At 37.4% G+C, this 26,841-nt stretch overlaps 1 protein-coding gene and 1 long non-coding RNA gene across 4 annotated transcripts in view; one reads left to right on the top strand and one right to left on the bottom strand.

The window, feature by feature from the left end:
* Positions 1-12,167, bottom strand: part of LOC127634038 (uncharacterized) — a 55,870-nt gene extending 43,703 nt beyond the window's left edge. For 2 of the 3 annotated variants that reach the window (XR_007969320.1, XR_007969314.1), the window contains exon 1: positions 148-273. This is a non-coding gene — a long non-coding RNA (uncharacterized LOC127634038). Of the gene's footprint in view, positions 1-147; positions 274-12,039 lie in introns of those variants that run through there. The other variant, XR_007969316.1, reaches the window with a different exon arrangement.
* smyhc2 (slow myosin heavy chain 2) lies at positions 5,455-21,250 on the top strand. The gene is made up of 39 exons (XM_052113431.1): positions 5,455-5,525; positions 5,704-5,741; positions 6,375-6,606; positions 6,740-6,883; positions 6,965-7,121; positions 7,217-7,244; positions 7,355-7,463; positions 8,490-8,582; positions 8,688-8,751; positions 8,848-8,946; positions 9,036-9,139; positions 9,586-9,724; positions 9,818-9,936; positions 10,906-11,055; positions 11,171-11,341; positions 11,437-11,743; positions 11,825-11,910; positions 11,998-12,203; positions 12,620-12,743; positions 12,835-12,971; positions 13,050-13,305; positions 13,422-13,664; positions 13,745-13,921; positions 14,015-14,160; positions 14,242-14,332; positions 14,410-14,799; positions 14,898-15,024; positions 15,112-15,230; positions 15,318-15,514; positions 15,717-15,900; positions 17,612-17,777; positions 17,869-17,993; positions 18,187-18,495; positions 18,589-18,792; positions 18,900-19,196; positions 19,300-19,404; positions 19,585-19,680; positions 19,760-19,894; positions 20,724-21,250. Exons 3-39 carry the CDS (start codon positions 6,406-6,408, stop codon positions 20,742-20,744), a joined length of 5,826 nt encoding a protein of 1,941 aa, XP_051969391.1. The 5' UTR covers positions 5,455-5,525; positions 5,704-5,741; positions 6,375-6,405; the 3' UTR covers positions 20,745-21,250.
* Positions 21,251-26,841: the final 5,591 nt, after the last annotated feature.

Raw genomic sequence — 26,841 nt, forward strand, 5'->3', positions numbered from 1 at the left:
CTTTGTAATCAGCGACAACTGACATATCTTGCAGTACAGCACTAATTCTTGCCCAAGGTCAGACCACTCACATGCAACAATCCAAACATAGTCTTAAACATGTTTAAATAAACTAGTCTAGAGTTTTACCATCTGACTTTGACTTACCATCTGAAATGATCCCAAAACAAAAATATTGGAGAAAACATATTTCGCCTTCAAGAACAGAACTACTCTATAGGTTGGAGCGATGTGACAAGAAGTGGGTTCTGTTGCTCAAGATGATGCAGTGGCTCATCCAGAAGTGTTGAATAAAGGAGGAGTCTACAGTAGAGCAATATGGAGTATGGAGGGGGTTACTCAACACTTGAGACTGAAAAAAATATGGCAACCTCAGCACTTGTTACTTGCGCTATATTAAGCTCCATCAAGCTTAACACAAATTATATTTTAAAGATGCTTTTGACCAGTATACAATTTTAAGTTTGTCATTTTAACATTCGATTTTAAAGATGTAAAGGCTCAAACTTTAAAAATACTTGAAAATGCTTGGATTTTTCTGTGCATGTTTCCTAGATTGATTACATGAAATAAAGTACAAAAGTACAATGACAAACATTCCTGTAAAATCAAGATGAAACCATGACCTCCTGTGAAGATCTCACAGTGATCATTTGTAGCCAACCCATACATTCATGACAGACGTGATGCAATCTCAGCTTTTGAGAGTTCAAAGAGGTTACACCATACGTCATATATGACATGGACGGAGCATTGTTCTCCCTAAATAGGTCATGAAACATAAGCAGTAAGTATCCTTTCCAAGTAATGGAGGTCTACAGATGAAACATATCCTAAATATTGGACCTCAATGTATGACACTGGCTTAGATGATCTCTTCCACGAGTCACTGGAATTTAATAGGTTATCTTTGTCCTCAAGGCTACAGTATAGGAAACAAAGCCATGTAAAGAAGACAACTTGAAAGGTATGTCCCCACAGTCAGCTCCCTGTGGGACAGCAACAGACACCATGCTATGTCACTCAGCGGTGTAAGGCATATGGGGCTAACATCAAGTTTTTAGCATGGGCACATGATGCATAATAGTTATTATAGTCTCTCACTCTCTTCCATGAGCTCTTTACCAATGCACTAGCATAATAGCACTAAAATCTTACACTAATTTTATTTAAAAACTTTCCTTGTCTGTCTCTTTGTTCTACTCTAGCTACTCTAACAACTTGGCAGTGCAATACTGTAGATATTGTTGACTTTTGCATGAAAAATGGCTTGTTATATACCTAATTTGAATTAAAAGTGTCTGCAAATGACTAAATGTAAATGTAAAAAAAAATACAGAACGCAAACCCTGAAACCTCAACCCTTTTGAGTTAATTAATGGTCCCATCACAGGTATATTCTGAAAGCTCATGAATGAAGATTCTGATGTTTAAAAAGTCACAACTATGCACATTCAATTTAATATGAAATAGTTTGTATTTAGGGAAATAAGCATGAGATACATGCAAATATAACCATTATATGAAACAGTGTTGTGCACAATGGAGTTATGAGTCTGGCTCATATGATGCTCCATTACTTGCTGATAATCATGACAATCGTAGTGCACAGATACAACCACCAGAGGGTGTCACTAAGGGACAAATGCACTAAAACTCATACACAATATACCCTATGTCACTAAAACTTATATAACCATAAATCATATCTTTTGACTCTTATTACAAGAAATGTATTTCCAATATATTTGCACATATCAGTAAAATAAGAGCCATTATTATTCATTTGGGAAGGATTTAAAAACTGCCGAAACAATTTCTCAAGAAACGAATGTTGAGAATTGTAATATGAATAGAAATAATTTCACATTGGTAATATAACAGTAAACTGTTCCAGGGTAAATTGTGCAGTGAATGGGAGTCCACAGCAATTAATTTAATTCCATTTAGCTAAAATAAAATAAATATTCCAAATATTAAAAAGCTTGCTAGATTTACACAGCTAAACAAGGTCGTTGAAAAGGCTCCATACTGATAGATATAGTATAACCTTGAATTTTCAAAATGTGAATATTAAGAATATACTCAGTAAAGCTATGACGAAGAAACAAAACATTTCACAAATAAATGAAGGCCACTTAAAGGGAAAGTTCACCCAAAAATGAAAATTCACTCATCATTTACTCATGCCATCCCAGATGTGTATGAATTTCTTTCTTCAGCAGAACACATTTAAGAAAAATTGAAAAAAATATCATCTCAGTAGGTCCTTAAAATGTAAGTGGATGGTGATCCGACCTTTGAAGCTCCAAAAAGAACAGACCGTCAGCATAAACGTAATCCTTTCAACACAACTGGTTAAATTAATGTCTTCTAAAGTAAAGCGATCACTTTTGGTGTGAAAAATTTTAACTATAAAATATCGCTGGGGGCCTGGGTAGCTCAGCGAGCATTGACACTGACTATCACCCCTGGAGTGGCTAGTTTGAATCCCAGGGCGTGCTGAGTGACTCCAGCCAGGTCTCCTAAGCAACCAAATTGGCCCGGTTGCTAGGGTGGGTAAAGTCACATGGGGTAGCCTCCTTGTGGTCGCTATAATGTGGTTTGCTCTCGGTGGGGCACGTGGTGAGTTGTGCGTGGATGCCACGGTGAGTGGCGTGAAGCCTCCACACGCTATGTCTCCACGGTAATGCACTCAACAAGCCACGTGATAAATGCGCAAATTGACGGTCTCAGACACAGAGGCAACTGCGGAACCACGAGGACTTGGAGTGCATTGGGAATTGGGAATGCCAAATTGGGGAGAAAAAATAAAACTAATTCATGAGAGGGTGGCGTTCACGCGGTCTTTCGTTGGACGTATTTGCGTTGAAATGTTAGGTTGTAATTTCATGTTTTTCTCTTGGTTGAGAAATCCAGGATGAGCACAGAAATGCCCCATTGTGAATAAACATACAGATACAAATACAGATCTAATCAAAACCAGCGACGTTTCTGTACAGCGTTCCTCCTACTCAGTTGTAAACAGTGTTGCTCTACCGGGTGTCTTGCATGTGCGTCAGTTTTCATGTGAACATGTCAATGTGATTATGTCGCACATGTGTACTGCTGCTGACTGGAAGCAATGATTTATAGTTAAAAAGTACTTAAATGTTGATGTAATTCTCATCGTTTCACGATAGAAGACATACCGCTGGAGTCGTATGCTCGTAAATGACATTTATGCTGTCTGAAGCTTCTTTTTGGAGCTTCAAATGTCGGATCACCATCCACTCAGCAGCAGTACACATGTGTGACGTAATAGCGTTGAATGTTCATGTGAGAACTGACACATGTGCAACCAGAGGCGCAAAAAACATATATCCAAGCTATGCAATGAATAGGGGCACCATATTTTTTTGGAGCTTCAAAGGCCCATCCACTTTTTCCAATTTTAAGGGCCTACTGAGCAGAGATATTTTTCTATTTTTCTTAAAATGTCTTCAGCAGAAGAAAAAAGTCATACACATCTGGGATGGCATGAGGGTGAGTAAATGACAAGAGTATTTTTATTTTCAGGTTAACTAACCCTTTAAATAAAATAAAATATAAAATCCAATATAAAAATAATTTGGGGAAGAACATGTACACGGCACAATTAAGTAAAAGACAAATGAAGAAGCCAGAGTTCATAAAAATGCATTAAATCTCTTGTTTAAGAATGCACCATTTCAAAATGTTATCCTATTTATGGTGGTAAAAATAGCTGCGAGCTCTAAAGTGGCAGAAGACATAGAATGTAAACACAAAGAATTTCTCTTTAACTTTTTGACTGCAACAGATGCAAGACAATACTAGTCTCTTTGACAAAAGGAAACTCAGATTACACATTTCTAAGTGCTACTGTTTATTCCATTCTTACGCCGCAGTGCTGATAACCCAGGGTGAGAAGACAGCTGAGAATGAGGGTCTGTAAAGGATGATGGGACTAAAATAGACTGCCCAAGTGTTAAGACTAAGTAAGGTGCTTGATGAAAGGGTTCAGAATAACTGAGGGAAAAGACGTCAAGGCAGGCCTGATTATTAACTTGAGTGATGTCTCACGCGGCTCGTCAACAAATCAACGTTGCCGAGCTTACAATACGTTAACACTGTATACGAAGAGATCAGTGGCTAAGACGGTTAGTTTGACCTGGTCAACATGTTTTTCGTGCTAAGACAAGTGTGATTCCAATTAGTAAGCACCTTCTTGTTTCATGGTAAACAAACAAAAAAAAAGGAAGCAAGCACAGCTGTTATATGTTAGGGCAGTTGATGCATAACATTTCTAAGAACTTTTCTTTATTAAAGATTTCAATAAAGATTTTAGGGTTTAAATTTAAATGAATGTATATAATGAATATATAAAGGAAAGTATATTCTTTAGTACTGTTACTGGTCACCAAGTTTTACAAGTTTAAAAATGCAAACTTTCCTTGTAGCCGCATGCATTATTATACGCATTATTTTGTAGTATCTGTATTTGGTAGCATTAGATTTATATATAGCTGGAGCAAAAGCAGAATAAATATGGTGCATGATAGATATCAAAAAAGTGAAGAAGCTGCTGTTTGTTCAATTTTCAATGAATACCCATGAACTTGGTACAATGTACACACTACAAGTGATGGACATGTCATTGAGTTGTCAAGAAAGGTCAAAGCTGAAAACAAGAGCATGCAAAAGAGAGTTGCAGCTGTCTCTCCATAAGGCAAGAACGAAAGGTCGCCAGTACAGATATCCATTGTTGCCATTACAGCTGTCTGCGGAGAATGTTACAGTCCCTGATTTCCATCTTGCTTGTGCAGCATTGTTACCTTGCCTTTATCCTTGAGCACAAAGATAAACCTGTGAAATTCCTAGTGCATGCCTTTCTCTGTTTGAGGACAGCTTGAAAATGACAGACCATTCTAGACAATCATCCTACCACAACCAAGTGTGTGACAGGAGAAATGTTTACTGTCCATTATCTGAGATAAAATGAAGATGACGGGGATTTGCCTTACAGGGAAAGTACGCCTCAAGGCCGAAAACTAGCTAGCAATTAAGCTTTGCATAATCATGATTTTATTTATAATAAACTTTAAATAAATTATACACAAGGTTGTCCACACCTAAAAATGCTTTACCTACATAAAGAAACTCTACACCGTTAATATGCAATATAAGACTAATTACAAGGTGAAAATTGATGTGAAGAAATAGACACACTTCAGAAAACTGAAGTAAAGCGTGCAGTCTTAAAACTGATATATATGTTTACATGTGACCAAAACAGCATCATTGTGATTTAGAACCTTTTTGATCTATCACAATAGCAGCACACATCTCATGTTAAATACTGTGACTCACACGAAGATTTTTTATTTTTTTCTGGCACCCAAAAAAAGAGCTACACACGATAACTGACCCTGGCCAAACACAGAGGGTCAACGTCACAGTGCCACTATATAAAGAGGTACTTTACAGCCCTTTGTTCTAAGCTAACCTCATTGTACCACCTAAAGGTAAGATGGTTTGCATTTTGAAATGTTTAAATATGACCTCTCTTACTTGAACTTGCACAAAGAAGAAATCAGATTCAATAAGGACATGTGTGTGTGTGGACTCCTAAATAGAATAAAATGCAATAGAATAACATAACTTTTTGTTTCTGATTAAATTAATATTCTGTTCCATTGCCAGGACCAGCACTTTCTTGGACTTCTTTGGAGTAAAAAAAGGTAAGGCATGTCTTTAATTTACAGTCAAAAGAGTTTTTAAGTTGTTGTTTTAATATTTATGCAATACTTACTGAATTTTGTTTGTTAAAGGAACAAGTAAGGGATTAGAAATACATTTATTCTACCACCCCTGAAATTGTGAGTTTGAATCCAGGGTGTGTTGAATGACTCCAGTCAGGTCTCCTAAGCAACCAAATTGGCCCGGTTGCTAGGGAGGGTACAGTCACATGGGGTAACCTCCTCGTGGTGGTGATTTGTGGTTCTCTCAATGGGGCGTGTGGTGAGTTGTGTGTGGATCGTGGAGAGTAGCATGAGCCTCCACATGCTGTGAGTCTCCGCGGTGTCATGCACAACGAGTCACATGATCAGATGCGCGGATTGACGTTCTCAGAAGCGGAAGCAACTGAGACTTGTCCTCCGCCACCCGGATTGAGGTGAGTAACCGCGCCACCAAGAAGACCTACTAAGTAGTGGGATTTGGGCATACCAAATTGGGAGAAAAGGGGAGAAAAATTAAAAAAGAAATACATTTATTGAAACCAAGAGTCACATTAAGCCTATCTTGTGGACATTACATATATTATCATCATTAATATTTATATTATAGGCCTACAATTATTTTTTGGATTACAGTACAACTGAATTGCCTTAGTCTGCTGAAAAGATGGGGGATGCTGTGATGGCGGAGTTTGGGGCAGCTGCTTCCTTCTTGCGGAAGTCGGATAAGGAGCGTCTGGAGGCCCAGACTCGCCCCTTCGACATGAAGAAAGAATGCTTTGTGCCCGACCCTGAAGTTGAGTACGTCAAAGCCTCCATCACCAGTAGAGACGGTGACAAAGTCACTGTTAACACTGAGTTCGGGAAGGTAATTAAGCCATGGTTATTAGGATCTTATCTCTGGATTGCTTATTTAACAATTTTCGATACAGATATAAGACTATTTAGATTTGTAGTGTGATATGATAGTTAAAAATAAAATGTTTGTGTGTTATCCACAGACAGTAACTGTGAAGGAAGGTGATGTTCATCCTCAGAACCCGCCAAAGTTCGATAAAATTGAGGACATGGCGATGTTCACCTTCCTGCACGAGCCCGCTGTGCTGTTTAACCTCAAAGAACGTTACGCAGCCTGGATGATCTACGTGAGTCAAAACCTTCACTTCGAGATCTTAGACACCCATAAAACTACCCAGTGTCTTATTATCTCTTTCTCTCTCTTCTAGACCTACTCTGGGCTCTTCTGTGTCACTGTAAACCCCTACAAGTGGCTGCCAGTGTACAACCAGGAAGTTGTCATTGCTTACAGAGGCAAGAAGAGGAGTGAAGCTCCTCCTCACATCTTCTCCATCTCTGATAATGCCTACCAGTACATGCTGTCAGGTGATGACCTATCTGGCTTGTATAAATGGTTACAGGTTTAAAATGCAATCTGTGCATGTTTCTAATCATCCAAACTTTGTCTTTTTATCGCACAGACAGGGAGAATCAGTCTGTCCTGATCACGTATGTATTACATGTTATGATTCACTGTAGTAAAATATTACTCCTTTCAACCACGCATTCTTTCTTTGCTGCATTTCATCAGTCTTCTAATGGTCTATTTTTATTTCAAGTGGAGAATCCGGTGCTGGAAAGACTGTGAACACCAAAAGAGTGATCCAGTACTTTGCGAGCATTGCAGCTGCAACAACCGGCAAGAAGGATCCATCAGCAGAGAAAAAGGTGTGTAATTCCTAAATAATGGCTAATACTGAAAGAACAAGTCTTCAAGACAGCATAACACAAGGGTCTGCAACCTTTTTGACATGAAGTGCAATTTGTTATTTTCCTGGTCAATGGCTGTGTCGGGGGAAAATAAAACATGCATATTTGTGGTGGTGGTGTAGTGGCTAAAGCACAGAACTTGTAAGCAGAAGGTTGCCGGATTGATCCCCACAGCCACCACCATTGTGTCCTTGAGCAAGACGATTAACTCCAGATTGTAATTTGTAATAAGTGCCCTGTAAGTAACTTTGGATAAAAGCGTCTGCGTACTATCACAATATCAATATCACCCTCGCCACATATAAAACATTTTTTTTATCAAAACAATCTTCTGTTATTACTTCTTTAATTCGCTTTTTTGATACGCTCTATCAATATTCAATTAGAAGAAACTAAAAAGCAAATTTTCCTTAAGGTGTGCCCTGTTCATACAATAAAAAAATAAATAAAAAAAACATGTCAGTAAAATGTGCTGTAAGCTATTTTAGTCCTTCTAGAATTTCAGCAAGCTGAGCCGTTGGATTAGCCATTCCTCCTCTTTACAAAAACCTTGCTCTCCAAAGCTACCAAATGAGCTTTATTGATACCAAAACGGTTGTCAAAGCAACAACAGCAAAATAGCGCCCTCAAATGACCCCTGTTATGAGCAACATGGCATAAAAATGTCATTAAGCCTCAATAATTCGCAGCAACTACAATAATATGAGAATGCGCAACATGATTGACAGGTAGAAAGTGTCATTGTCCTCTGACAAATTTATTTTGCTGTGTAAGAGTCTAGATCTGTCACAGAGACGGATGAGAAATCTCACGAAACTTATTTCAATAATATCTCTCAGGGAGTAGAAACGTTTTTTTTTGCATACATTTCCATGAAAAAAAAAAATGGCTTACCAATGGCTGACAATATTTTTTTATCAAATGTTTTACAGTCTTGTTGTTTAAAAAAACAGTTAACAACATATCTATTGGGTTGATTCTCAGGGTACTCTGGAGGATCAAATCATTCAGTGTAACCCTGCTTTGGAAGCTTTTGGCAATGCCAAAACCATCAGGAATGATAACTCATCTAGATTTGTAAGTATGCTTTCCATTGGTGTGTTTTTTATTGGCTTAATGTTGTTATTTTATGTTATATGAACATCATTGCAAATATATATTGTAGTCCTACCATATTTACAGGGTAAATTCATCCGTATCCATTTTGGAGTAAGTGGAAAGTTAGCTTCTGCTGATATTGAGACCTGTAAGACCATTTTAGCCCAACACCATTCCAACAAATACACACTAATAAATACATATATTGCTGTTAAGATGTTAATCTATTCATTAATTCATTTAGATCTACTGGAGAAGTCTCGAGTCACTTATCAACTCAAGGCTGAGAGAGACTACCACATTTTCTACCAGATCCTGTCTCAGAAGAAACCAGAACTTCTGGGTAAAATGTCCCATAAAATGTGCTAACACTGTTAACATTGTCTCTAAATGAAGGCACCATTTCTGATCTGTTCTCTCACTTTTCTTCAGAGATGCTGCTCATCACCAACAACCCTTATGACTACACCTTCATCTCCCAAGGAGAGATACAAGTGACCTCAATTAATGATGGTGACGAGCTGGTGGCAACTGATGTGGGTGTAACATTATGTATATACTTCACTATGATACCACTCAAAGAAAACTATTTTTTATAAGGAACAGTTCACCCAAAAATGTTGTTCCAAACCTGCATAACTTACTTAAAGTAAACATTTAAACATTAAAAAAATGTTTTGTTTTGAAGAATGTTCATGCTCTTTTTCATACAACAAAAGAATATATTAACCAGAGACTGTCAAGCTCCAAAAGGTTTACAAAAAGCACTATTAAAGTAAAAAGAAATATGAATTGCCCATGTGAAAAGACTAAAAATTAAGTCTTAATTTAATGAAACTATGCGTGAAACATTGAGTGAATCTTCTGCAAAACTTATTTAGTATCATATGGGTTCGTATTTCTTTAAAGAGTTTTTATGAATGCCTTTGAAGTTCTGGACTTGAGAATCTGAATTTTAAAAGACACTGCACATTTGCTCTAGGAAGCTTTTGATGTGTTGGGCTTCACCCAAGAGGAGAAGAACAGCATCTACAAGCTGACTGGTGCCATCATGCACTACGGCAACATGAAGTTTAAGCAAAAGCAAAGAGAGGAACAGGCAGAGGCTGAGGGCACTGAGGGTCAGTTTTAGGACAAATAGTGATATGTTACATGCAGTTATTGGTTGATGGATGATTCTTTAAGATCTAACCACCTTCTATTATTGACTACAGATGCTGATAAAGTTGCATATCTGATGGGCCTGAACTCTGCTGACCTCATCAAGGGTTTGTGCCACCCAAGAGTCAAAGTCGGAAATGAGTGGGTCACCAAGGGACAGAATGTCCAGCAGGTAGATAGAAAATTAAATGGACACTCTAATGAGTATCACATACTCATGTTATAATGTAGGGCTGGGCGATATGGAGCAAAAAATATATCTCGATATATTTTGCTATATCTCGATATACGATATATATCTCGATATCTTTACAGGAAAAATAACCCCCCAAAAACTACTGCAAAAACAAATATGCCAAATACCACAGTCCTTTTTTATTAAAGTGCAAAGAGGTAGGCAGTTCACGTAAGAACAAAGTGCTTCTTATTAATTAACTGTAAAATAAAGGAAGAAATACATATAGCCTTTTCATTCAAAAAATGAAACAACTCAACTCAAGGTAGGCAGTGCATATATAAGAACAAAGTGCTTCTACGACATTTAAGAAAAAAACATCCCTGATTACATAAATAATAATAATTTAACTGTAAATTAAAACAAATAATACATATTGCCTTTTCATTCAAAAATAAAACAACTCAAGCTCATCTTTGCATTAACTCTGTTGTAGCCATCAACAAATAGCCAAAAAACAAGTTTGCTATAAGCTTTGGTTGGCACCAACTTTCGGCATTCACGGCAGTAGACATCTGTCTGCTGTTCATCCGACGCCTTAAAACCAAAGTATCTCCATATAATGGAGCCAGTTGTCCTTTTTTTTTTTAGACGAGATCTGCCTCCGGGCTGGTTGCGGGCGATGCCATGTTGAATGAGACAACACGCAAAGGGAGGGGGAGCAAAAGCAAGGAGGCGGGGGCGAGCGGAGGCGAGCGGAGGCAGGAGCGAGCACAGCACAGAGAAAGCAAACGAGCAAAGTGGCGAAATCAGAATTGAATATAAACAATATATCGATATATACGATATGTCAAAATTCATATTGTGTTTAAAAAATATCTCGATATATTTTAAATATCGAGATATCGCCCACCCCTATTATAATGGGTGGTTTCCATAGACAATTCAAACTTTATTACTTGTCAGGTGTACTACTCCATCGGTGCTCTGGCTAAGTCAGTGTATGAAAAAATGTTCCTTTGGATGGTTGTAAGAATCAATCAATCCCTGGAAACCAAGCAGCCACGGCAGTATTTCATTGGTGTACTGGACATTGCTGGATTTGAGATCTTTGATGTGAGTTCAGCTTTCCAGATTAATCTACTTTAATAATACATTTTATTTCTAAATTAAAATGTGCATTGTTAAATTGTTTGTACCATTGTGATTGCACACTGTACTCCACTTGCAGTTCAACACCTTTGAGCAGCTGTGCATCAACTTCACTAATGAGAAGTTGCAGCAGTTCTTCAACCACCACATGTTTGTGCTGGAACAAGAGGAATACAAGAAAGAGGGTATTGAGTGGGAGTTCATTGACTTTGGCATGGACTTGGCAGCTTGCATTGAGCTTATTGAGAAGGTGGGTGAATATTCTATTGACGGATATACTCTAGGGGGGAAAAAAATCTACAGCAAAACTGACATTTTGCTGTCATATTCTACTCTTTGATGTAGCCCATGGGTATCATGTCCATCCTTGAAGAGGAGTGCATGTTCCCCAAAGCCAGTGATGCCACATTTAAAGCTAAGCTTTATGACAACCACTTGGGTAAATCCAACAACTTCCAGAAGCCCAGGATTGTCAAAGGTAAACCAGAGGCCCATTTCTCCCTGGTTCATTACGCTGGCACTGTTGACTACAACATTTCAAACTGGCTCGTGAAGAACAAAGATCCTCTCAATGAAACTGTTGTGGGATTATTCCAGAAGTCAACTTTAAAGCTGTTGTCTATACTGTTTGCGAATTACAGTGGTGCTGAATGTAAGTACACATTGAAGTGTGACATAAAAATATATTAAACCCAACTTTTTCCAATAATAACAAAGTGAATGTATTTCACAGCTGCGGATTCTGGTGGTGGTAAGGGTGGCAAAGGAGGTAGCAAAAAGAAGGGTTCTTCTTTCCAAACAGTGTCAGCCCTCCATAGGGTATGTGAGATTTGAATAATATAAGTTTACATTTTCTCATGAGATGTAATTACACATGAATAAAAGTCCCCTACATTCTACCAACAGGAGAATCTGAACAAGCTGATGACCAATTTGAGGTCAACTCACCCTCACTTTGTGCGCTGCATCATCCCCAATGAGACCAAGACTCCTGGGGCGATGGAGAATCCTCTGGTCATGCACCAGCTGCGCTGTAACGGTGTGCTGGAGGGCATCAGAATCTGCAGAAAGGGCTTCCCCAACAGGATTCTGTATGGAGATTTCAAGCAACGGTTAGTATGAGCTTTAATAGCTTTCATTACATATTTTATTTTCTCTAAGACTCAACAAGGTTTTGCAAGAAGTTTCTCACTGGTCTGCATCTGCTATACAGACCACTGAGAGTTTTGAAAATACAGATCTTAGTTTCAGTTTTTCATTAAATTTAATTACACTGGTGTACACCTTTAAAATACTGTTCATAAATAAGTAATCAGCAACCCTCAAAAAGAAGCCTCACGTTTACCTCACTACACAGATAGCATTATAACTGCATTGTTACTGTACTCTTAGAACTTCAGTTTATCTAAGTATTTGATTTGCATCCATCACATGCATGAACTGCATGTTCTATAACATATTTTGCATTTAACGTGTCTGCTGAATAATAAAAAGTATTCTTTAATTTGAATATATTCCCTTTTTGTAGTTACCGCATCCTAAATCCTGCTGCTATTCCTGAGGGACAGTTCATTGACAACAAGAAGGGAGCAGAAAAACTTCTTGGTTCTCTGGACATTGATCATAGCCAGTACAAGTTAGGACATACTAAGGTATAAAATTAGCCAAGTTTCATATCAACAACCTATTCTAATGGCAATCCTCTTTGGTCATCTTTCCTGATATAAGATCCTTCTTGTTTAGGTGTTTTTCAAGGCTGGTCTCCTGGGTACACTTGAGGAGATGAGAGATGACCGTCTTGCACTTATTATAACTGGAATTCAGTCAATGGCTCGTGGTTTTCTATCAAGAATTGAGTTCCAAAAGATTGTTGAACGCAGGTGAGAATTCAGATTGCTTTCATATATTAAAATACCCATCAAAATAATACATTAATTAATTGGCATATTACATTGCAGAGATTCATTGCTGGTGATCCAGTGGAATGTACGTGCCTTCATGGGGGTCAAGAATTGGCCCTGGATGAAGCTCTACTTTAAAATCAAACCTCTGCTTAAAACTGCTGAGAATGAGAAAGAAATGGCCAACATGAAGGAGGAATTTACCAAGTTGAAGGAAGCTTTTGCCAAATCTGAAACCCGCAGAAAGGAGCTTGAAGAAAAGATGGTTTCTATGCTCCAAGAGAAAAATGACCTACAACTTGCAATGCAGTCTGTACGTCCACATGGGGAAAAAGTGTTTTTTACATTTAAAATATAATATAAAATGATAAAATAATACAATACAAAATAATGAAATCTCTCCTTCAAAATTCTTTTGCACTTCGACAGGAGCAAGATAATCTTTGCGATGCTGAGGAGAGATGTGAGGGTCTGATCAAGAGCAAGATCCAGCTTGAGGCCAAAATCAAAGAGCTGACCGAGCGACTGGAGGATGAAGAGGAAATGAATGCTGAGCTGACAGCAAAGAAGAGAAAGCTGGAGGATGAATGTTCTGAGCTCAAGAAGGACATTGACGATCTCGAGCTCACTCTGGCCAAAGTGGAGAAAGAGAAACATGCCACTGAGAACAAGGTCTGTATTCATCAAAGAACATGTTAGAGACTTAAGAATGAGGTGTTAAGAGTCCCTGTCAAAATTACACAATTCTACAGGTTAAAAACCTGACAGAGGAGATGGCAGCTTTGGATGAAATTATTGCAAAGCTGACCAAGGAGAAGAAAGCTCTACAAGAGGCTCATCAGCAAACACTGGATGATCTCCAGAGTGAGGAAGACAAAGTCAACACACTCACCAAAGCCAAAGCCAAGCTGGAGCAACAAGTGGATGATGTGAGTGCCACAAAACACAACACTAAATTCTAATAAAAAAACTTTTGCAAATAATTGCATAATTTGTTTTTATATTTGATGGATACAATTTAGCTCGAAGGTTCTCTGGAACAAGAAAAGAAAATACGAATGGATCTTGAGAGAGCTAAAAGAAAGCTTGAGGGTGACTTCAAGTTGACACAAGAAAATGTGATGGATCTGGAAAATGATAAGCAGCAGATGGAGGAGAGGCTAAAGAAGTAAGATTTTTTCTTTTAAATCTGAATATGTCATTCATATTTCATGTACTTAATGTAAAACAAATTATGTAAACTTGGCAGAAAAGACTTTGAAATAAGCCAGCTCAACAGCAAGATTGAAGATGGGCAAGTTCTGGAGGCTCAACTCCAGAAAAAACTAAAAGAGTTGCAGGTAAATCAAAAACAAGATGATCTTGCTCAGATAATTGAACACACTCAAATTCAATTTGGTATTTCTGATAAATCTAGGCCCGTATTGAAGAGCTTGAGGAAGAACTGGAGGCTGAGAGAGCTGCTCGTGCCAAAGTTGAAAAGCAGAGGGCAGATTTGGCCAGAGAACTGGAGGAGATCAGTGAGAGGTTGGAGGAGGCTGGTGGTGCCACTGCCGCCCAGATTGAGATGAACAAGAAACGTGAAGCTGAGTTCCAGAAACTGCGGAGAGACCTTGAAGAGGCCACTCTGCAACATGAGGCCACTGCTGCTTCACTGAGGAAGAAACATGCAGACAGTGTGGCTGATCTGGGAGAGCAGATTGACAACCTTCAGAGAGTGAAGCAGAAGCTTGAGAAAGAAAAGAGTGAACTCAGACTGGAACTGGACGATGTGGTCTCAAATATGGAACAGATTGTCAAGACAAAGGTCAGAAATACAAATAATGTTGACTGTATAAATTATGTGTATTGTCTTTGTTGTTGGTCAAGAAAAGCAATCAACTATTAATATAATTAATTCTAAAGACAAATCTAGAGAAAATGTGCAGAACTCTGGAAGACCAGATGAGCGAGTACAGAACAAAAGCTGAGGAAGGCCAGCGCACAATTAATGATTTCACCATGCAAAAAGCCAAGCTGCAAACCGAGAATGGTAAAAGATTTAGCTTTAGCATGAGATATAGCTATTATATTAATTAATTCCTTTTCAAAAATATAATTTTATGATATTGTATTTTAGGTGAACTTTCGAGACAGCTAGAAGAGAAAGACTCTTTGGTGTCTCAGCTGACCAGAAGCAAGCAGTCCTACACTCAGCAGATTGAAGACCTTAAGAGACAAATGGAGGAGGAAGTCAAGGTATTTCTTTTGATTTCTTATGTATTTGTTACTTAAAGTCCATTGAACGTCTATGTACAGTACAAAATATATTTTCAATCCTTGTAGGCTAAGAACGCCCTGGCCCATGCAGTGCAGTCTGCTCGACATGATTCTGATCTACTGAGGGAGCAGTTTGAGGAGGAGCAGGAAGCCAAAGCTGAGCTGCAGCGTAGTCTCTCCAAAGCGAACTCTGAGGTGGCTCAGTGGAGAACCAAGTATGAAACTGATGCCATCCAGAGGACTGAAGAACTGGAGGAAGCAAAGTAAGTAAAACAAACTCAATGTTTCTGTAAAGATAGTTTTGATTTTTAAAGAAGAAACATTGAGAAAAAATATCTTATGACCAAATGCATGAACATTAAACAGGATTTGCAACCTTAAGAGCACTTTTCAAAAATAGTTCACAGTAACAATGAATGATGCTTCAAATTTTCTTCTGATATATATCTTTTTCAAATATTATAGGAAGAAGCTGGCTCAGCGCCTCCAAGATGCAGAAGAAGCTGTGGAGGCGGTCAATGCTAAATGCTCTTCTCTGGAAAAGACCAAGCACAGACTGCAGAATGAGATTGAAGATCTTATGGTTGATGTGGAGAGATCCAATGCTGCTGCTGCTGCTTTGGACAAGAAGCAAAGAAACTTTGACAAGGTAATACACAAAAACAGTATATTTAAGTTTTATTTTATACATTTAGTGCTTTTGCAATTTTGTTGTTGTTGTAGTTTTATGTAAGCAATTGTGCAAGAGCCTTTGATAAAGTAAGAAGACAAATTTAAATTAAAACGTTTCAAACACGGAATTCATCTAGAACTATAAGGATAACTGTGGGGAATTTAAGAATGCGGGTTCTACCCATATCATTCCCCCTTATATGTAATAAGGAATTTAACTCAAGAAGGGAATTATGATTAATTCAGGAAATGTAAAATAATGAATGGCTATGTCTAATCAACTCTTATGCTTGTGATTAGTTGATGTGTGAACATATTAATTAATCCTTAAATATGAGCAATATTACTCTCATGGCCATTGAAAAAAATATCACAGATATGTTAAAATTCTGTTTATAAGCGAATGTAGCTTTTAAGACCTTTCAGTTTAAACAACCAATATATTTTTCTATCATACCACAGTCAACTTCCCTTTGAATGCAACCAAAACGTTATTTACTAATCAACAACATAAAACTAACACACACAGACAAACATAAACACAGATTAATGAGTGAGTGAAAGGAAATGAATGGAAATTACCTGTAACAGAGGAAAATGAATATGTATTGATTCTACAGACCTTGCTTTGAAAAAACCATAATGCTTCATTTGACATGCCTCGATTTGAGCTCGGGTTACTCAAATTATATATAAAAGCATCAGATTTGAGTGAAAGTCTTGTGATAATTATACTTGCATTATATTGATTTGTGTTGAAGTGTCTCAGTTTCCTGCTCAAAAAAGGGCATGTTTTAATCATGTATTTTAATAGCATGATTTCAAAAGGAGTGGTATAAAATTGATCTTCATTAACATTTGGGACATGCAAAATGAAACAACGATATATATATATGACATATATAATATGCTGCACTTTCATAAATATTCAACATGATTGTTACAAAACATGAAAACACATGATTAAAATCATAATCGAGGAGAGGTGGTGGCGTAGTGGCTAAAGCACAGGGCTGTTAATCAGAAGGTCGCTGGTTCTAACCCCACAGTCACCACCATTGTGTCCTTGAGCAAGGCACTTAACTCCAGGTTGTTCTGGGGGGATTGTCCCTGTAATAATTGCACTGTAAGTCGCTTTGGATAAAAGCGTCTGCCAAATGTATAAATGTAAATGTAAATGTAATTGGTAATTCATACCCATACAACATGAGTAATGCATGACTATGAGACATTCAGGGTTATCATCAGGTTAAACCTTGTGTGAGAGTACTAGGCATTTTGGCAAAGATTCAGAGTTTTGCAATTCTGTCAAAGCTCATAATATATGCATTATAAGACACAAGAAAATGTCATTTTGTGCATTTGGAGAGATGAGAAAAGCATTAGAGAGTTCAAAAGGATAATTTCAAAGAAAGTCTGTTAAGGCTCTCTTGTCTTAGATGATGGGTTTTTAGCACGTGATGGATAGGCTGACTGGCTGCCTTCTGTCTTTCTGGCAGAGTCTTTAGTTTATGACATTGAGGAATTTCCAGTGTGGATTACAGCCCTCTCTGTGTAATTCTCTCAATTTTATTCTATATTTAGCCAAAGATCCAGGGTCAAATACTATCACCTACAACTTAACCATTTTTTATCAAAACTGCACTGTTCTCACTGACTGTATGGTTTACTTTGTTAAATTTAACCAGGTCTTGGCTGAGTGGAAGCAGAAGTATGAGGAGTCCCAAACTGAACTGGAAAGTTCCCAAAAAGAAGCCAGATCTCTCAGCACTGAACTTTTCAAATTGAAGAACTCTTATGAGGAGTCACTTGACCACCTGGAGAGCATGAAGAGAGAGAACAAGAATCTCCAAGGTAAGCATGATTTGTATAACTGCACACCACTAGTATTTGTTTCCTTGTAGTTTCCTTGAGTTCTTGCTAAATACGTTTTTCTATTAAACAGAAGAAATCGCTGACCTCACTGAGCAACTTGGTGAGAGTGGGAAGAGTATTCATGAGCTGGAGAAAGTTAGGAAACAACTGGAGCAAGAGAAACAAGAGATACAAGCTGCCCTGGAGGAGGCAGAGGTAAGACCAGCACCTCCCACCGTCCCTATAGAAGTGGTGAAAATTACTAGTCCCGGGGGAAAGTACCTAAAACAGGCTTTAGTACTGCCAGTGGGAAAGGGCCTTACTAGGAGATGACACCCCACCCCAAAACACTAGGCCCTACAAAAGGTTTATCTAGACAAATAACAAACATAACTTTTGCTCTTCATAGGGTTCCCTTGAACATGAAGAAGGCAAGATCCTTAGAGCTCAGTTGGAATTCAATCAGATTAAAGCTGACATTGAACGTAAACTGGCTGAGAAAGATGAAGAGATGGAGCAGGCCAAGAGGAACCAGCAGAGAGTGGTGGATACCCTTCAGAGCTCACTTGAGTCAGAGACTCGCAGCAGGAATGAAGCCCTCAGACTGAAGAAGAAGATGGAGGGTGACCTCAATGAGATGGAGATTCAACTCAGCCAGGCAAACCGGCAGGCAGCAGAAGCCCAGAAACAACTCAAGGGTCTTCATGGACATCTCAAAGTATGACGACTCTTCAGCTCAATTTTAAAATGTTTACATGAAATTTTACAAAGTTTTTCAGTCTTTTTATTTGTTAAAATTGTTGCGTCACAGGATGCCCAACTCCAGCTGGATGATGCTCTTCGTGGTAATGATGATCTCAAAGAGAACATTGCCATTGTGGAGAGACGCAACAATCTGCTGCAGGCTGAACTGGATGAGTTGAGATCTCTGGTGGAACAGACTGAGAGAGGAAGGAAACTGGCTGAGCAGGAACTGCTGGACGTCAGTGAGAGGGTTCAGCTGCTGCACTCTCAGGTATGGCACATCTGTACTAGTCCTGTACTAGAGAGAGTCTTTAAACATTCTCTTAATTTATTAAATCATCTAAAGACTATATAAATGTGATTACGCTTGATGTTCAGAACACCAGCCTGCTGAATCAGAAGAAGAAGCTGGAGGGAGATAATACTCAGCTTCAGACTGAGGTTGAGGAGGCCGTGCAGGAGTGCAGAAATGCTGAGGAAAAAGCCAAGAAGGCCATCACTGATGCTGCCATGATGGCAGAGGAGCTGAAGAAGGAGCAGGACACCAGTGCTCATTTGGAGCGCATGAAGAAGAACATGGAGCAGACCATCAAGGACCTGCAGCACCGTCTGGATGAAGCTGAGCAGATCGCCATGAAGGGAGGCAAGAAGCAGGTCCAGAAACTGGAAGCCAGGGTAAGCTGCTGACATTTTTTTTAAACATTTGAAATGTGACTTCTGTAAAATACTTAAATAACTTACTATATGCAATAAGTTAAACTTCTCAAACATCTGTAAGGTGCGAGAGCTGGAAAGTGAGGTGGAAATAGAGCAGAGAAAATCTAGTGATTCTGTCAAGGGGATTCGTAAATATGAGAGACGCATTAAAGAACTCACCTACCAGGTAAGAAAAATTTGGCCTGCTTGATCAAATGGACTCTGTGATGCATTTGCTTCCTTTGTCGACATGTTTCTGTATCTCTTCAAATTACATAACACACAATCTTACAGTATATATATTTTTTTAAATATGTATTGAATACACTGCTGAGTTTCACTAAAAAAAGTTTTACTATTTTCAAAGACTGAGGAAGACAGAAAGAATCTGGCTCGTCTGCAGGATCTGGTGGACAAGCTTCAGCTGAAGGTCAAGTCCTACAAGAGAGCTGCAGAGGAGGCTGTGAGTATTTGTTCACTTTTGTCATAGAATGCAAAGACTACTGCAATTATTTTCTAAGGTACACAAATATACTCTATAGGAGGAACAGGCCAATTCCAACCTGGGCAAGTTCCGTAAGATACAGCATGAGCTGGATGAAGCAGAGGAAAGAGCTGATATTGCTGAATCCCAAGTCAACAAACTGAGAGCCAAGAGCCGTGATACTGGATCTAAGGTGAGATTTTAACATACGGTACAAAGTGGTTTTGTACACAAAAATAAGAACCTCATAAAAACCCTAAACAGACACAGTTAAGTCAGTGTGCTAGGGAAACTTTCAAATCTATTCAATTTAGTGACTTATTTTCAGAATAGAAATAAAGACATCAATAGATGGTTGCAACTACTACTATATCTATACCTGATGAAGCAAATTTGGTTGTTTACCTGTTATGGCCTTCATCCAAAATACATAAATGGATTACAACCCCAATTCCAAAAATGTTGGGACAGTATGAAAAATGCTAATAAAACCCAAAATCCAACAATCCAGCACCATCTTTTCCAGGGATGTCCTGGAATGTTCAGCAGGACAACTTCAAACCACATACTGCCCGGAGTGCACAATATGGCAACAAAGACCCCATAAAATTGTGCAGCTGAAGACCTACATAATGGATGATTAGGGGAAAATTCCACTTTCTAAACTTGTGTCTTCAGTGCCCAGATGCTTAATAAGTGTTATTAGAACAAATGGTGATGTTTACAGTGATAAACACTCAACGGTCCCAACTTTTTGGAGTGTGTTGCAATAATCTGATTTGAAATTATTGTACATTTAAAAAATTTTTTTTTAATGAAATTCACAAGGTAAAACATCATATAATGTGTAGTTGTAGTGCTTTCAATATAGCAGTGGGTGAATATAATTTACAAATCACCCCTTAATGTTTGTATAAGATTTTTTCATACTGTCCAAACTTTTTTGGAATTGGGGCTGTAAAACCTTTGTCCACATATCCATCTTAACAAATTGCCCTTCTACTTTATTTTCTATCTCACAGAAGGGGACTGACGAGGAGTAAAAATATCACCTGGAGCTCTCCGAGCACTGATTGACATGACAATATCTTCTGTAGTTTAGCAGAATAAACAAGATATGCAACTGAAAATGTCAACCTTTTTTGCTTTTGCACTGACACACACAAACACACACACACACACACACACACACACACACACACTGATGCCCATACCAACACACCCACACAATTGTAGCTGCATCATTTATTCAGCTGGCCTGCTGTGCTCTATAATGCAGCAAACAGAACATAGGAAAAAAGCATGTATTTGCACCATAGGCTAAATATGAGAAAAATGGCGCCATATGGTGGAAAATATAAACAATTTTCATTTTGTAGCCAGGGTTCCGGAATGAAAGCATAATATCATAGAATTCATGATTTTATTCTTTAATGGCACTGGGCTCAAATATTGCTGTTTTAATGGGTTTCAATGGGGGATATTTTTGTCCTGAAGGTCCTGAGTGTAACTATTTTGTGCAACTGATGTTGAAATATCAAAATTCTCCCAAAAATACACACCTATGGAAAAATGTATGCCGTTGGCATTAACATGATAAAAAAATAAATAAAATAAAAAGACAAAAATGTCCAGAAGATCGCACAAGGGTTAATACATTTCATGACATAAAGCTAAATGCTTTCTATATATCAGAGGTGGGAGTAAGTCACACATCTCAAGAAAGTTCTTCAAATACACACCTATCAATTAAGAGTATTTTCAGGTAGTCTTACATGAGATCAATAAACCAAAGAGAAAGAGGAAGAAAAAAAAAGCAAGTAACAAATCACCAAACTACTGTAAATCACTTAATGTAGATTATGTTAAAAGCCAACATTTTGCATTATGTGCTTTGACACAGCACGTTAGAAATATCCTCAAGGGATGTAAGGACTTTAGGGCACTAAGGTTCAACATGTGGATTGATTATATTGTCTTAACCAGATACATTCAAGTTTGACCGAGTAGTAAAATTCAACAAGGTACAAAAACTGTCTATATAGGCTGACTGAGTAACCTCTCAATGGTTTAAAACAGTGATTATGAATTATAGTTGTGAGCAGGAATTGATCAGTGGACTGAAAATAAATTCACACCTCTTTATCTAATGGCTGAAGATCAGAAGCCTCTTTCTTCTTCATCAATAATTGTTGGCAATAATACCTATTCCTGAACATAACTTTTGAAATGTTGTGAGTTTGAAAGCTGCAATTGTCAGTCATCACCACTCGAGGGCACTATTAATCTAACTTGTAGCCTGCTTTTTCAGAACCTGTCAATGTAGGGGGAGGTGGGGCAGGTTGTCACAGCTGTTCACTCCCTCCATTTCTCAGGGTAGGTTTATGTTTTGAGGTCAATTTGTATAGAGGTACAGTACTTCCCTTTAAGGAATGTTCCAGGTTCAATACAAGTTAAGCTCAATCAACAGCATTTGACCTTACAAATATTGGTTACCACCAAAAAATTACAGTGAGTTACAGTGAGGCACTTACAATGGAAGTGCCAAAAATGCCGTCGACTCAGCTTAATTTGCATTGAACCCGGAATTTTCCTTTTGATCTTGTCCACCATTACTGTGCAGTGAAAAAATATGTTAACCACGTGTTAAAAATGGGAGCATGCTCCATGGCTTGTGTGAATGTTCACACTCTTAACCCAAGGATGGTTAATAATAGCAGGGATGTAGCAAATGTCTCTGGTATTTCTGTAACACTTAGAAACATATTTTTTCTCAAACACCCTCTGAAAAACATGTTTCAATAAAGCATGTTTATTGTGAGAGAAAAAAAAAAAAACTGTCCTTACTGAAAAATTGTGTGCCATGGTTGGGCGTTGGGAGTCAGTTAAGCTCTTACACACCTTCACCCAGGGCTGTAGCTAGTGGAGTGAAAGATGGTAACGATTCTAGGGGCCCACAGTTCCAGGGGGGCCCAAAACAAATTCTAAACTGTAATTTTTAATAGGAAAGGGGCCCAGAGCAATATATAGTCAGGGAGCCCAGAATACCTTGCTACAGCCCTGCCTATACCACCCGCCGAGCGCATTGCGCTTTACAAATGGACATGACACGTCATCGTTCCTGCGAATAATCCATTTCCATCGATTTAATGCACATTTTTACAAATGCAAAAATCTAGAAAATCCAACTCCTCCTAGCACATTCAATTTTAAGCGTTTCCATTTACGATACTGACTTTCAAAATGTGCATAAAAATAGCTGGATGAATAGCTGCTGTCTTAAGACAGAGATACCATGTGATTATAAATCCTGCATGGAGCACAATGCTACCCAGAAGCAGACTAACAGCAAAACAGTGCACTGTACAACTGTTCAAACCTACAGGTGTCTAAAACCTGCCATGTTTATTTGATTATATATATATATATATATATATATATATATGCTGGAATGTGTCCCAGTGTGGTTTTATTGTTTTTTCCTTGTTTACCTAGAAGCTATAACAAATCAAGTTTCTTTGTAGTCACATTTACAATGCCACATGCTATAACATACAGAAACAAATTCAGTCCCCTTATGTAATTGCATCCAAATTATAATAAAGAGACAAACTAATAAACTATAAAGAGTACAAATTACTACAGATTTGTACTAAATTGTACTTTCATAGTAAAAATTTATTAAAATAGAGCTGTTCAGCCATGACGTCAATTTGCAGGCCAACCTTGAAGTGAATTCTCCGTGGGTTCCCTCAGGATTTTCCTATGGGTTTTTATAGTGGGGGTGTAAAATATGGTCTGTGGTAAATGTTACATTTTGTTCTACAACAGAAATTACACACAGTCATACCTCAAATGTGAATTTTTAAGCCGTTGTGTGTTTAAAAAAAAAAAAAGTATGTAATTCAATACAGCTTTGAATTTAATGTTTAAGGTTTGACTGTGTGTAATTTATGTTGTAGAATAAAACATCCACTAAGTAATGTTCACTCATAAGTTTAAAAGCCCCTTTATATACCCCATAGGAAAATCCAGATCTCTTCCGGGTTTATGGAGTACAACCTGAACAGCTCTATAGACCTGTGATTAAACATTATCAAACTTATTATCAAATTGTCAATTATGAACGAAATAAAATAGAAAATGAAATAGAAATGTCCAGGTCATTTTCCCCAACCCAAAAAAATTTATAAGAAAAACTTAAATAAGAAATGATTTAATTTTATGCATAAATTCAAGACCTTTAGATTTTCCGGCATTATTATTATTTTTTTATGTTTATTTTTTTTTAATGCAACAAATTTTGATAATCACAATAATCTAATTACTCTTAAAATCAGAGTGCATGATGTCGCAATGTTGTCTTAACACTTTTCGTTTTATTTATGCATTTTTTTATGCATTATTTCTTTCTCTTTTAGGGTTAAATATGACCCGGATATGTTATTGACAGTTTTTGTGACATTCCCCATTTTAACTTTAACAATCACAAGTAGTGACAATCAAATTAGGAGAGAATTACTCAGCAATTTTTATTTAATAATGCATTTATCTATTATGATCAGTTTATTAAGCCAGTAGTTTAATTATATTATTATATTCTATATTTGTGCCTTATTAGAACAATTTTACTGCTTATTATACTAAATAAAGTGTCAATTACTGCCATGCATTATGAGAAACAAAGAAATTAAACAGAAAAGGTTGCATTACCTTCATCTGAGCATCAGAGGAGTGGTAGATCTTCTCTTTCAGGGAGCAAAGTGTTTGTTTATGTGTGGCTGTGTGAAGGGTACAGGACACAAGCAAGGGTGCCTGAGGGGAAAGAAACATTTGGACAGGAGGTCAAAAGGCATGCATCATAGTAGCACAAGTGTACCTGAGGAAAAAACACAAAAGTGTGCCAAAATTAGACATAGATAAACAACTTTAAACACACTTCTTTATCATGATTTATAATGATCTTACAAATGGCTTCTGCTAAAGTGTTACTATTATTCTAAAATGTGGAAAATAGTAATAAGAAAGAATGAGTAGGTGTGTCCAAACATGTGATGGGTAACGTAGCTAAATAGATCAATTCATATTATAGCAATAAATTAAAATATAAATACCTGTAATCTCCACTTCCATCATACATCTGGCTTGCTCAAAGCTTTACAGAAAAATGACAAGCAACTCAAGGAGCAAAAGCATCACGGGACTTCCAATGGACATCTGAGTCCATTTGTCCAAATACATCAAACAAACAGACCCCCTCACCAGTCTCCATGAATAGCACACTCAATGGTCATGATGTACATTGGGTCAAGTCATTGACCTTTTGGTGGGCCGCGATGTCAAAGGGCCTAAACAGCTGAGATTGAACCTTCTTAGTCTCACGGAAGAGTATGGATCGGAATGTTCCACCTTGTCATTGTGAGTAAATGAGCTGGTAACTGATCCTCTAAAATCATACAAGCTTCACGCTGCAGACAACTTCACACTTAGCTTCTCAGCTGAGCGACACAAAACCTTAAAACAACCTCTACTTAACTAAACACTCTAAACACCCTGGAGTGATAACCAGAAGTTGGGTCCAACAGGCCTTATGATGTCAAGACTTTACCAAGTAATTAGAGGTCGACCGATAGTCAATTTAGCCGTTACCGGAAACGAAGGTGGTGGGAAAGGCAGATTAATGAGCTGATCATTTTTCAAATTGATTTATAGAATGTTAAAAAATTCTTATTCTTTATTTGCTACAAAGACAAAGAGTCCAAAATGAATCAAATCCCAGATGCAGTTTTTTGTTCAACCAAAATAACCAGAAACATTTTTAGATTTGGTCCATAATGTGGGACTTTTAAGTACAAACAAGCCCGAAACACACTATAAATAAATTATGAAAAAACTATCGGCAACTATCGACAGATTTTTACCAATTTAACCGATAGTTCCAAAGAGCAACTATTGGCACAGATTAATCTGTAAAACTGATATATCAGTCGACCTCTACAAGTAATGTTAATATGGCTATAGTCATAAGACATGTTGTCCACTATCACTTTTATACCATTTAGTTTTTTACATACATAAACTTGCAGGAGTTTAGTGTTAATCAGTTTAATGCTAGTTTGGCACATTGTAGTACATCTTTTTTATTTTTTACTTTACTTTCAGCTTAGCGTTTGAAGTTAAGATTTACACCTCTGCGTCAAACCAATGTAGCCTTTTACTCGTTGCTTATTTGGTCTGTTAGTGAAACATAGGTCCTATGCTTGCTGTATTCGTTTTGAGTCCTTTCCAATCTGTATGATGTTTGGAATATATATTTCAGTGCGGTGTACAGTAAATAGCCTAATCGTATTTCACAAGAAAACAAACACTTCTAATTTGTCAGCAAATTAAAACACACTTGTTAAGTGTTGGTCATTTTACCTATATACATTATAAAGTTCAGCTTCTAAGCTATAAAACGACCCATTGTTTGTTGCTCAAGTGAGTAGTTATTAAAACATTTGATGATTAATTTTACAGCATCAATGTATGCCAAAATATTTATTTATTATTAAGTGACTCAAGAGCAAGCATACAGTATAATTCTGATTTATTTTCTCTGCATACAAGGCAACGTGTATATTAATGCATAATATGTAAATCTACTTTGATTAACTTGTTTTTAATATGACAATCATTTAATAAGCACTATTGCATTCACAAATTACATTTTTTTATTTTTTTATTTATTAAATGTAGAATTATTTCAGTGAATAAATGAAGCCATTTTTTTCTCAACACACTAGCATTTTGGCTTTGCAAAACATAAATTAAAAATCAAAAGCAAAGCCACCGCAGAGAGGCTACGGTGTAGTTTTGATGCAGAAGTATAACTTAGCCTTTATGGTATGTTAACTAAGCATTACAAAATTAAGTCAGATGTTCCTCATCTATGATATGGTAAAATCTTTAAAAATGTCAATTGAGATCACTGAAAAAGAAAATGCCATTCAAACCACTCCTTACAACTTTAAAACAATGTTAAAGTTTAGAGCATAGGTTAGCTAAACTCAACATTTATGGTGACCTTCAAAGCCAAGAGTGACCATGGGTGTTCTCGAAATGTGACAACTGTTAAAAATAACATAATTTAAGCAGTGT

This window comes from Xyrauchen texanus, chromosome 41, assembly GCF_025860055.1.
Source record: "Xyrauchen texanus isolate HMW12.3.18 chromosome 41, RBS_HiC_50CHRs, whole genome shotgun sequence".
Taxonomy (NCBI): Eukaryota; Metazoa; Chordata; class Actinopteri; order Cypriniformes; family Catostomidae; genus Xyrauchen; species Xyrauchen texanus.